General features: G+C 41.7%; 1 protein-coding gene across 1 annotated transcript; it reads right to left on the bottom strand.

Annotated features, from left to right (window-relative positions):
• Window positions 1-6801: 6801 nt before the first annotated feature.
• On the bottom strand, window positions 6802-9910 carry LOC148038881 (P-loop containing nucleoside triphosphate hydrolases superfamily protein). The gene has a single exon (XM_087674771.1). It carries the CDS (start codon window positions 9763-9765, stop codon window positions 8119-8121), a length of 1647 nt encoding a protein of 548 aa, XP_087530897.1. The 5' UTR covers window positions 9766-9910; the 3' UTR covers window positions 6802-8118.
• Window positions 9911-12210: the final 2300 nt, after the last annotated feature.

Genomic DNA, 12210 nt, shown 5'->3' with positions numbered 1-12210 from the left:
TCAACTTCCTATAGACTCCCCACTTGCATTGGGTCTCCTTCCTGGTAGCCATAGCTCATTCTCTTGAGCTCCTATCACTCCTCGGCTTCCCGAGCTTCTTCCCGGCCTATTGAGGCACCATCAAGGCATTGACATTGAGGTATTGCTTCATTATTTCAGAGATTTATCTCAGTCCACAAGTCTAGGCAAACAGGGCAGCCACCATTGAAGCTTCCAACCTTCGTATCTCCTTGCCACTGGTTGTGGGCTACTAGAGGCTTGTTTCCAAGGCTCTTTGGCTCATGTTTTAGCCCTCCAACCTCTCCAAATCTGCCACGTGGACCAGCAGGAGCAGCAGCAACAACACGCAAATCTGCGCCTGTTATTTGGACAGCCACCATTCAGCCACTTCAGCTCCAGCTCCAGTGTGGCATTCAGCACTTGTTCGGGCTACATTCCGGGCTTCTTGCACATGTATTGATACTTGGCATTGATCCTTTAAGATTAGGCATTGGTTGGTGGCTGAAAACAGTGTTTCATGACTGTTATAAATAGTCCACAGACATTTGATGCTAGTGCTACATTCACAGTTTATGCCTATGTTTGTTTGGGCGTGACTACATAACCAGTTTGATACCTATTGCATCCCGATTGATTTGGGGATTGAAGCTACATGTAATGCTATGATTTTGGCCTGATTGTGGGGTTGGAAATACTCAATTTATAACAGTAAATGCATGTTGAATACTCTTGGACTGAAGGTATCTTTCATGCTTTGACATATGCCTATTGATTCCGCGTGTATGTCTTGGGTTATGCTATGATGTACTGATCATCAAGGGACGGCTTCGAGCTTGTCATTGGATCCGGATGCTTTTGGAAGCTTGATCTTATTTCAGCCCGCACTTATTGACATCGGTCTGTGCTTGAAAATGGTCAATGCTTTAACAGTTATATGCTCTTTGGATACATACTTACCCGATGCCTACAGCTTAATGTATTTGTCTTGGCACAGTGTACCATGTACTTGTTGAGCTTTAGTGCTCTCTGAAGACTTGGCTTGGATTATCATTTGCTATTCCAAAATTTTGTATCGGATGTCACTTTGGCTGTCAGAGATCTTTATTGGAATGTATGTCTTGCTCATGGATGCTACCTACAGTTGCTTTGTAGCCGTGATGCTCTTGAAATGCTATTGAGACATTGTCTTGGTTACCTGTCTTTGGTACTTTGACTTGGTTTGATTGAGCTGTTGAGATCGTTTATCTGTCTTTTGTGCCAGTGGGAGTATCTTGTATGCTTGACCGACATTGAGCAAGAGGTTTATGCTATTTGAGCATTTTGCATATACTTGAGACTTTGGAATCTCTTACACTTAAATGTTGCATGGTTCATGCACTGATATCTTAGAATTGCTTTTGACCTGAGCTTGGTCTTTGCACTCTTATGAGCGTACACCTACCGGTGTCAGGTCTTGTTAGTGTTATGTATACTTTGCCCTATTGTCCAGGGGGTATGCCTACTCTCATTGACGGATGCTTTGGTGACATGTTTGGGTGTTTGCTCAGGGTCTTGATGACTGTTTGGTGTTGATATATGCCCCTTTATGGCTGGTCATGTCTTGGCTGTCATTTCTTGACTTGGTGCAGTGATTTGGTCAGCAATTGCCTCTCACAGTACCCTACTGTCATTTATTTCAGCAAGCATATAACTCCGGACTGACATGGATTTTTCATGCTGAAATATTCTAAAATGATGTACTTTCACTAGTACTTGGTGGGTAGCAGCTTTGGTTACACTTTTCTCGCCATTTTCTCTCGACTTTGGTGATTTTTTTATCATTTTCTGCAATAAACAACAAGCAGTTTTGAACTATCTGCAATCTTCCAACCTGCATTATGGCGAGCTCATCCACTGATCATGCTATTTTCAATATCACTAAGCTTGATGATACGAATTAATCTTATTGAAAGAGCCAGATTTGGCACATGTTGGTGCAGAAATCGTAGATCAAACCATTGAGGTTGAGCGGGCATCCGCTTGCAACTATGCCCGATGAGGAATGGCTTGAGCTTAATGAGTTATGCAAGTTCACTATTGTATTATCTCTCATAGAACAGGTTCATTACAATGTCTTTGAGGAAGAACAAAGTGCATGGCAGTTGTGGGATAAAATCAAGAATATCTATGACAAGAAAAGTCCAGCGAGTCAGATGTATTGGCTGACGCAGCTTATGGATCTGCGCATGAAGGAGAATGTGACTATGTCTTGCTTGGTACTCTTAATGAGTCATGGGATGTATTCCGCACTGCATTATGTGCCTCTACTGCTACCTTGAAATTATCTGATATTGAGAGTGCTCTTCTACAGGAAGAGGTTAACCGTAAGAATTTGGATGCCTCTCGTGTGTCGTATGCTATGACAGTTAGAGGCAAGAATGATACAGCACGAGTGCTATGAATCCATGTCTTTACACGAAGAAAGCCCGTGATGGTTCTTTATTGATTTTGGTACTCTATATGGATAACATGCTGATAGTAGAGAAATCTCATAATGAGCTAGATGCTCTTAAGGCCAGCTCAAGAAGAGTTTTGAGATGAAAGATCTGGGACAGGCCTCTCACATACTTGGTATGCGCATTAGATGTGACAGGCATCAGGGACTCCTCTACTTGTCACAGAGGGAGTACATTCATAAATTCCTTGAGCGCTTCCGCATGCAAGACGTAAAGCCTATTGGTTGTCCATTGCCTTCTTATGTGAAGGTATCATAAGCTGATTGTCCGCAAACAGATGAGCAGAGGTCCGAGATGGCTAAGATTCCCTATGCATCCGTAGTGGGAAGTCTTATGTATACCATGATAGCCACTCGTCCAGATATTGCCTTTGCAGTTGGTGTTGTGGCACGCTATATGGCTATACGTGGCAAGAAGCATTGGGATGCCGTGAAGGGTATCATGAGGTACCTGAAGGGCACTGCAAATATGTACATATGCTATGGCAGCCAGGATACAGGAGTCGTGGGGTACACTAACTCTGATTATACAGGACATGCAGATAGTAGGAAGTCCACTTCCAGCTATGTATTCACCTATGCTGGAGGTGCTGTTTCTTGGATGTCCAGGGTACAAAAATGCACGGTCCTTTCTACTACAGAGGCCGAGTATGTTGCAGCCACTGAGGCTTGCAAGGAGGCCATTTGGTTGGGTCGTTTGGTTGCTGACCTTGGTATTAATGCTATCTGCCAAGAATCCGATCTTCCATGCGAAGACAAAACACATTGAGATGAGGTATCACTTCATACGTAGGGTCATTGAAGGCAAGTCTATTGATCTTGTCAAGATCTCGACTGACCAGAATCCTGCAGATCTGCTCACGAAAAGCCTCTCTACAGAGTGCTTTGCCTTCCTCAGGAGCTTGATGGGCATGGGATGAGATGGCGTCTTTCCTCATCCTATTGTACATGTATACATGTTGTACTGTCTTTCTTCTTTTTTCTTTTCACTCCTCACTAGGGCAGATTCGCCTTTGAGTGGGAGGTTGTTGGAGGTAAAGGCGCCTCCGCCTAGGTGTCAGTGTATTACTACACTGACAGTCACCGCCACTGCACACTATAGGTGGCGGGCGCCCGTCACCGTCACTTTATTCTTTATTCTTTTAGTGACAGTTTGAATAAAGGAAGGTCCGGTCACACATTGTGACTGTTGGAGTTCCCATTTCTTATCTCTCTCTTTCTTGCTCTTGCTCTCCCGCCATAGCTCTGAAGTACAAGCTTCGATCCTTCTCACCTTTCAACCTATACTATGATGAATTAGAAGAATATGCCGCTTTACTATTGGGTTGAGGCTGTTATGACAGCCATATACATTTTGAACGGGATTCCCACTGCAGGTATTCATGATGTGACACCCTTTCAAAAGTTGTATAGCTACAAACCCGATGTCAGTCACATGAAAGTATTTGGTTGTATTGCTTATGTGCATATTCCTGATGAAAAGAAAATAAAGTTGGATCCGAAAGCACATAAGTGTGTCTTTATTGGTTATGTGCAAGAAAAGAAGGCATGTAAATATTTTGATCCCTCTACTTATGAGACACTTGTGAACAAGGATGTTATATTTGATGAGATGGCTACTTGGTATGCATCACCTATAGCAGTACCGTCCAACATGCCTTCTACACATGCTTCTACAGTTGATTCACAACAGAGTACTGCATTGAGACAGGTCCTAGTTTTATGAATGTATCATCCCCCGTATCTCCATGGACAGGGAGATTGCAGAGTTCTGGCTCATCGTCTACTGACACCATTATGTCAGTGAAGGGGTAATATAACATGATGGACAACAAAGGGAAAGAAAAAGTTTTTGATGATACACTTGGCATGATGACTTCAGGCTATGACTCGGCTGATAGTCTTGACAGTGAACTTGGTATTCCTACTGTGTATACGCGTTGTACTCGGCAAAGCAGGTACATTCCGCCTCATGAGAGAGAGGAATCTAGTAATGCACCACAGCTCAAACGCTCGTAGAGGGTTAGGTATCCTGTGGATAGATTGACTTAGAGTGGTTACTCTGTGAAGCATTATGCTAATATGATGAAGGTTATGGAGGTTAAAAAACCTGCCACTTATGTTGAAGCAGTGAAAGATAAGAATTGGTACATATCCATGGATGAGGAAATGACTACCTTTGCTGAAAATAGCACTTGGAATCTTGTTCCACTGCCAGATGGAAAAAAGGCCATTGGCTGCAAATGGGTTTATAAGATTAAATGCAAGTCAAATGGTAGTGTAGAGAGGTGCAAAGCCAGGCTAGTCGCCAAGAGATATGCTCAGCAGTATGGTCTAGACTACAAAGAAATTTTCAGCCCCGTTGCCAAGATGACAACCATACGAACAATGATTGCATTGGTTGCTGCAAAAGGCTGGAAATTACAACAAATGGATGCTAAGAATGCTTTCCTCAATGGTGAATTGAAAGAGGATATTTACATGGATCAACATGAAGGATATACACATCCTAAGTTTCTGCACACTATCTATAAGCTGAAGAAAGCTATGGGCTGAAACAGACTCCTAGAGCATGGCATGGAAGGATCAACAATTACTTGCAGAGTTTGGGTTTCATGGTTGGCAGGATTGATCATAGTCTGTTTACAAAAAAGACAGACAAAGGATTGGTAATGTTGGTTATTTATGTGGATTATCTGATAATCACAAGTGATGATGACTTTGAAATACAGAATATCATGAGTATACTAAAATCTAAATTTGATATGAAGGATTTAGGTGAGCAGAAATCCTTATTGGGTATTGAGGTGATAAAGGTAAATAATGGTTTATGGCTCATGCAAAAATACTGTCATGGAAATACTGAAAAAATATGACATGGCTAAATGTAAACTGCTTGATATATCTCTGGATCAGAATGTTAAGTTAGATAAACACTAGAGCTGAAATTAATGACATAACTATGTGCAGACAAATGGTTGAAAGCTTGATCTACTTGACCATCACAAGACCTGATTTGAGTTATGTTGTTGGACTCATAAGTCAATTCATGCAGAAGCCCAAAAAGCCACACTTGAATACTGTTAGACGAATCATGCGATATATAAAGTCCACTATAGATCATGGGATGTTCTATGAGAAGGATAAGGCTCTGAAACTCATTGGTTACACTGATGCGGATTGGACAGGATCCTCATATGATCGCAAGTCTACGAGTGGTTATGCCTTCAGCTTTGGAAGTGGGATGATTAGTTAGAGTAGCAAGAAGCAACCGGCTATTGCATTGTCTAGTACTGAGGCAAAGTCCAAAGGTGTTGCTTTGGCAACCTATGAAATTACATGGTTGCTTAAGCTGATGGCTAATTTGGATATGCAAGTGGATGCTCCAGTGACTTTATTTTGTGACAATCTTAGTAGTGTACTTATTGAAGCAAACCCAGTTTACCATGCCAAAAGGAAGCATATTGAGATATACTACCATTTCATCCGTGAGATGGTTCTTGCAAGCAAAGTGGATCTTATGCATGTGAAGACGGATGAGCAAGTAGCAAATATCTTTACCAAGTCTTTAGGTAAAGATAAGTTCACTTGATTCCGACAACTACTTGGTGTGCATGTGTTATCTTGAGCTTGAGGGAGAGTGTTAAGACTTCAAGCTATGTCTATCTGTCTATGTGTGTGACCAACAATCTAACTGTATGTCCAACTGTACACAAGTGTAGGACATTTAATAAGTCGGTGGTCTCTAACTTAACCACAGTTAGTACATTGGCTAGATTACCTAGTTATAACGATTCTACTCAACTAGTTACTTGAGGGAATAATAAAAAGAAATGGGATGAGCTGACTACTCACTCTTTGTTCCTCCAAACCTACTCTGCCATTTAACACTTTCTATACTTACAAGAGCTCCAATCAGGACACAAGGATACTGGAATCTCTAATCAAGACTGGCAATTACAGCCGACTAAACACAACCACCAACCACATTGATCAAAAGCTGTAGTGCACAGGTTGGTCAAAAGCAGTTGCCAACCATACTAAGCTGTGTAATTTGCACCCAAACCGGCTTGTTATTGCTCGGTGCATTTGAAGGTGCTTGTGAGATCTCCAAGAAATCTATCAATACTTGAAGCCATGCACATATGCTGATGAGACATCCTTGATTCACTTCGGCCAACTATGTCAATTATCATCCTATTGGATATACACATATTCAGAATAATAACAGAAAGCCTTTCTCCACGAATATTAGCCCTACAGACAATGAAAATCTGAGTGCCAATTACAAAGATATGGTACTCTGATTACTAGGACCAGTGCAGCACTTACACTCGTACCAACTACGCCAACTGGCTACAGATATCTGAATGGTGTTAACACCAACATGACAATTTCAACAAACCACTGGACTCCAAGAAGAGAAGAAAAATGGCAAGTATCACGCTTACAGATCCTCGTGTGCATTGACACATACATGCTTACTTGAGACCAAAAAATTGCTCTCAAGTTTCAAGAATTTTAAGGAATCTTCATGCTATTCAGCTATAGAAACATGACGGGTGCTTGTAAGTTGAAACCTCGTAACCTCCTCCACATTTTCTAACATAATATCATCGTCACCCAAAAGAACGACTGGACTGCATCTATGGAGAGGACAATATTTCCATTTATTGCATTGAGGATGCAAGGATGTATGCTACCTTGAGCATTATGGATCTGTTTCCAGCTCCTGGGAAGTGTCAGCACCCAAGGAAGCATCTCACCATCAGAAGCCAATGACATCCACAATCCTGTGCAAAATTAGGGGCCATCATCTCCACTTGTCTATCCATAACAGATATCTTATGTGCTGCCCAGTTATTTTACAATGCTATCAGTGTGTGTCCCTGACACCTTTGAGATTGCCTGCATTCACCTTTCACATTGAGCAAATGTACTTGCCCACCCACTCATCTTGTACAAAATCTGCAAGTCAGGCCTGACAAGCACCAGCAATATTACCAACTGTGGACGCATGCAGTAAAAGTCAAGTGCTATTTGCACCAAGGCTGGATTATTCTTGCTGAGTCCACTTAAAGATGCTTGCAAAATCTCCAAGTAAAGCACCTTAGAAATATAAAACCTTTTTATGTGTACAGAGGACATAAACCTGATTCACTTCTGAGTCAGCTGACTGTCACTTTTTAACTCTGTTGGGGATGCAGACAATAAAATTTGATCTTTTTTCTCTGTTGACAAGCCTGGAGAGTATTAACTTTAGCCCTGAGAATGCAGATTTTAGAGCAAATGACATGCTCAAGCACTCCAGTTCATAGAACCAGTGCAGCCACACTGTACAACAAAAGCCAGCAAATTAGCTGCCAAAGTTTGAATGACAGACTCACACCAAGACAAATTCAACAACCAATTGTATCCTTCAGGCTTGAAATGCGAAAGGAAAATACAACAAATCAAGAGAAGTAAACTAAAATAATCAAAAATTGCACAACTTTTATAGATTTTGAAAATGTATATCCAGCTATGGAAGTATTGCAGAGGTAATTTTAGCTTAAAATGTTCATCTTTTCAAAATCGTCATACAATGGACATTTTGTGGCATACGTTCATCACTTTTCACAAGGTTACCCATCTGAACTTCCGGATGGTTTCTTTGGAAGAGGATGACGTTTCTGTTTTTTTCCTTGAGGATGCAAGGATATATGCTCCCTTTGAGGGTTATGCCTCTTCCTCTGGTTCTTGGGAAGTGTTAGCATCCAGGAAGGCACCTCACAGCCAGAGGCCTTAATGACATTCACAATTGACCTCAAAAAAGGGACATCATCCTCAGTGTAGAATGTGATAGCTTCCCCAGGCCTCCCTGCTCTGCCACTACGACCAATACGATGTATATAAGCAGCAGTTGTGCTTGGAAAATCAAAATTAATGACACAATTGACACCCTTGAAATCCATTCCTCGAGCCAAGAGATCAGTTGCTATTAATACCCAGGACTTGCCCTCCCGGAATCTCTCTACAGCTCTTTCCCTTTGTGCTTGGGTCAAGTCAGCATGGATACAATCAACCTTGATATCTTCAAACAGAAGTTCCCTGTGTAATTCCTTTGCCCGCTCCTTGCTTTGCACAAATAGTAAAACTGGAGGCTTCAGACTCTCTTGAAACAACTGTCTCAGAGCTAAAAATTTCCCTTCTTCACTTCCAACAAACAATAGCTTTTGGCATATCGTCTGAGAAGCAGAATTTTTCTCACCCACAATGATCCTCACAGCATCATGCATGATACTCCGTGCAAGCTCCTCAACAGAATCAGGTAGTGTGGCACTAAAAAGAGCCCTCAAGATGGAGGGATTTGTGCATGCATTCACAACCGCATCAATCTGTTCCACAAATCCAAGCTCAAAGAGTTTGTCCGATTCATCAAGCACAAGATACTCTACTTTACTGAGGTCAATGTTAGACTTGTTCAGGACATAATCTAGTCGCAGGGGAGTTGAAATTAAAACATCACATGGGAGCTTTTCGAAATCTGCACAGCGCGACAAGCTCTTGGTCATCAATCTAATCCTGAACTTTCTGCCTTTAGCCAACATTTTGAACTCCTCTGTAATTTGTTTCGCCAGTTCTCGAGTCGGTGCGAGAATAACAGCTCGTATGCCCTCCTTGCTGGGGACCATCAATCTCATGAGTATGGGGAGGGCAAACGCCAGTGTCTTTCCGGAGCCCGTGGGTGCACAGGCAAAACACTCCCTTCCTGAGAGAAGGACAGGGATGGCCTGCCGCTGTATTGGTGTGGGCTCGCTAAACCCAGCCACAGTGATGTTGCGCATGAGATAGGATTTGCAGCCATACAAAGACCTGAGTTCCTGGAATCCGGTGAGAGGAAACGGGATGTTATGGCCTCCAATATGGATTCTATGCTGCTTTCTGATCAGTCCTGCAAGCTCTGATTTCCTTGTAAGCTCAGATTCCTTCGCCTGCTCCTGTGTTCCCTGTTCATTGAGATCCTTCTCCAAATCAGAGGCATTTTGCAAAGGCTTGAAGAGATTCACAGCTTGCTTGTCGGTCGCCAATTTCTTCCGCGCCTTCTTCCTGGGCACAAAGTCATTTTGCATAGCTTCTATCGAGATCCTTTTCGTCCCTGTGATGGGGCCATTGATGCATGCAGAAGGGACGACGTCAGTCTCTTCGGTGGTCTTTTTGAACTTCTCGAAATCTGCGGCAAATCGTTTCTTGTCGAAGTGAAGGCCAGAGAAGAGGAAAGAAGGATCCATGTTCTTCTTCAACCATGCATCGACACGCGACGGAATAGTACGCCTTTGAACCCCATGAGACACACACACACTCTCTCTCTCTCTCTCTCTCTCTCTGTGTCTGCAATTCGGCTAGGTTTAAAGTGTAAACTCTCATGTGCACTCTTTTTTTGAAAACGCAGTAAAAACTGTATTTCACCGAAAGAGAGAGAGTCCGATAACACGGTTAAATTTTTCTCACTAAAACGGAGAAAGTTACATATGCTTTGGTGGGAAAGGTTCGCCATAGCAGAAGTCTATCAACCCTTATACAATGGATAAAAACTACACCATATAACCACGTAGGCGATGAAGGTAAGCATGGATTAAACTACATCATATAACCACATAGGCAATGCACTCCTCTGCTTGAGTGGCATACTCACGAGCACAAGAGGGCAAATACAAAAGCTAGTTGTAGGGGTACATGCTTGGTAGTTTGAGGCAACATTCTTTATACAATGGAGACAATCAGCCATGTCAAAATCTAATTGGACTTGATTCAAGCAAGGAGCATCGTTCAAGTCTAAGCATGAAATCGATCTTTTTTCTCTCGACTTGAAAAATCAATTGATGATGCCTTATTCCATTGCACCAACCTACAAAAGGGCTCTAACAAAACTCCAAACTTCTATGGGAAGACATTGGCTTTGCCAATTAGAATCTAGGTTATGGAGTAGGGGTGAATGGGTGAAATTATGTATAGTTCATGAAGTTTCAGAAGTCTACATTGACCCTACAAGACATAAACAAATATGAGGCAATTTCAATTTCAAATTTACATGTACATAGCCAATCTCCTTTACCCAAATTCTTTGCTTTTCTACATGTCCAAGTAGCTATAAGCAAAATAAGCCGCATTAGAGTGCATTGTTTAGTTGGAATATTAGGGAACCATACGTTGGAAAATTTAAACTCCCATTGGGATTGATTCCATTGAAGATGCCATTTGGGTTGAGCTTTTTATAAGGTCCAAATTCTTGGGGGGAAATTTTAGGAAGGGGGAGAAGAGCTTGGCCATTGTCCCACTTAAAGTCCCCATGGACAAACAAGCCTCTAAGCTAGATACATTTCACCACGTAAGATTCCCACATGTCAATACGCTATAGCACAAAGGGTGAGATCTTGGGGTTTAAGATGGAAGTTGTTTTTGATATCTAAGGTAGCATCCAATCCACTATATCGATGTCCCATATGTCTCCCATTTTGAATATACTAAGGGCACTTGCATGTAGGTGTGGCAAGATACAATTGTAGAAAAAAACTAAACCAGATGGAGTCCTTAAATGACTAGCAATTAGTATGTGCTTGAGCATAGCAACTCTTCCAACCCTTCCAAAATTCTAGATTATTCCTCATCTTAGCCATGACCAACTGCCACCTCAAGTTTATAAAACCATAAAACCCATGGAAATGCCCAGTACTCTGAAAATAACCCCTTCTTAAATGATGTGGCAATTTTGATCTTATAGCCAGGAAGGGAGTGTTTAATGAGGCTCTTGATCCCTATTTTCTTCAGATTGACCACAAAGTCGAAAGCCAAACAGAAGTGAACAATACATTGCCAAAACAATTTAAGTAACTAGTCATCTGTCACAACTCTATAGAAACAGAATTTGTATCCTTTTTTGTAAACGCCCCGAACAACGTAGTATGCTTAACAATTATGATATTCGCTTGTTTTTGAGATTTAATATAAAAGAGAATGAACACTTAAAGCTGAAAATGAAAATTACTCACAAAATTACAACCATGAAAATGTAAAAGTAATGGAGACAAGATTGAGGGTTGAAGATGGGCAACCCCCCCCGGAAGGAATGTATTTCTGCTCAACCCAAGTCCCTTAGGGAAGAGCTCAGTTACAATCAACTTGAGAGTGAGAAGAAGTAATTCTCACTCTCACAAGATCATGCAAAGATGTACAAACACACGTGCATTATCTATTATGCAATGATAAGAACTGATTTATTTACAGTATGAAAGAAGAAAAAGGGAAAATCAGCCTTTCTCCATCGTTGATCAGCAGTACATGGATAGGGCTCGCTTCTTGTAGCTAAAATGGAAGAAAGAGCTCGAGAAGGAGGTGTTGTGATGAATTTACAGGCTTGCTGTCCTGTAAATAGCAGTGATAGAAGAGGGAATATGGAGGAATTTGATAATGAAGAAGTAGGGGATGATGATGGGGATGGATGGGGCCAGTTTCTGGCTATCTGTGGGTGCTGTACATGAGGTTACAGCAAAGAAAAATGATGATCAATGAAGAAAAACGAGCTCTTATTTATAGGAGAGGGGAGAGCTAGTACAAAAGGGGAAAGTGGAGTAGCACAAGACAAGTGTCCAGCCACATGTCATGAGATGTGACAAGTGGTGGGACACTTGGAAACTTGTGTGACAAGTGTCTTGACACTTGTCTCTTCTCTATGGCCT

Source organism: Lygodium microphyllum, chromosome 3, assembly GCF_053477565.2.
Source record: "Lygodium microphyllum isolate KBCC chromosome 3, Lygodium_microphyllum_v1.1.10, whole genome shotgun sequence".
In the NCBI taxonomy this organism is placed as follows: Eukaryota; Viridiplantae; Streptophyta; class Polypodiopsida; order Schizaeales; family Lygodiaceae; genus Lygodium; species Lygodium microphyllum.
This window is presented reverse-complemented; position numbering and strand designations above follow the sequence as displayed.

What these genes read in the sequence shown, in the direction of transcription:
- LOC148038881 (XM_087674771.1), bottom strand. Translation starts at nt 9,765, where the DNA reads ATGGATCCTTCTTTCCTCTTCTCTGGCCTTCACTTCGACAAGAAACGA.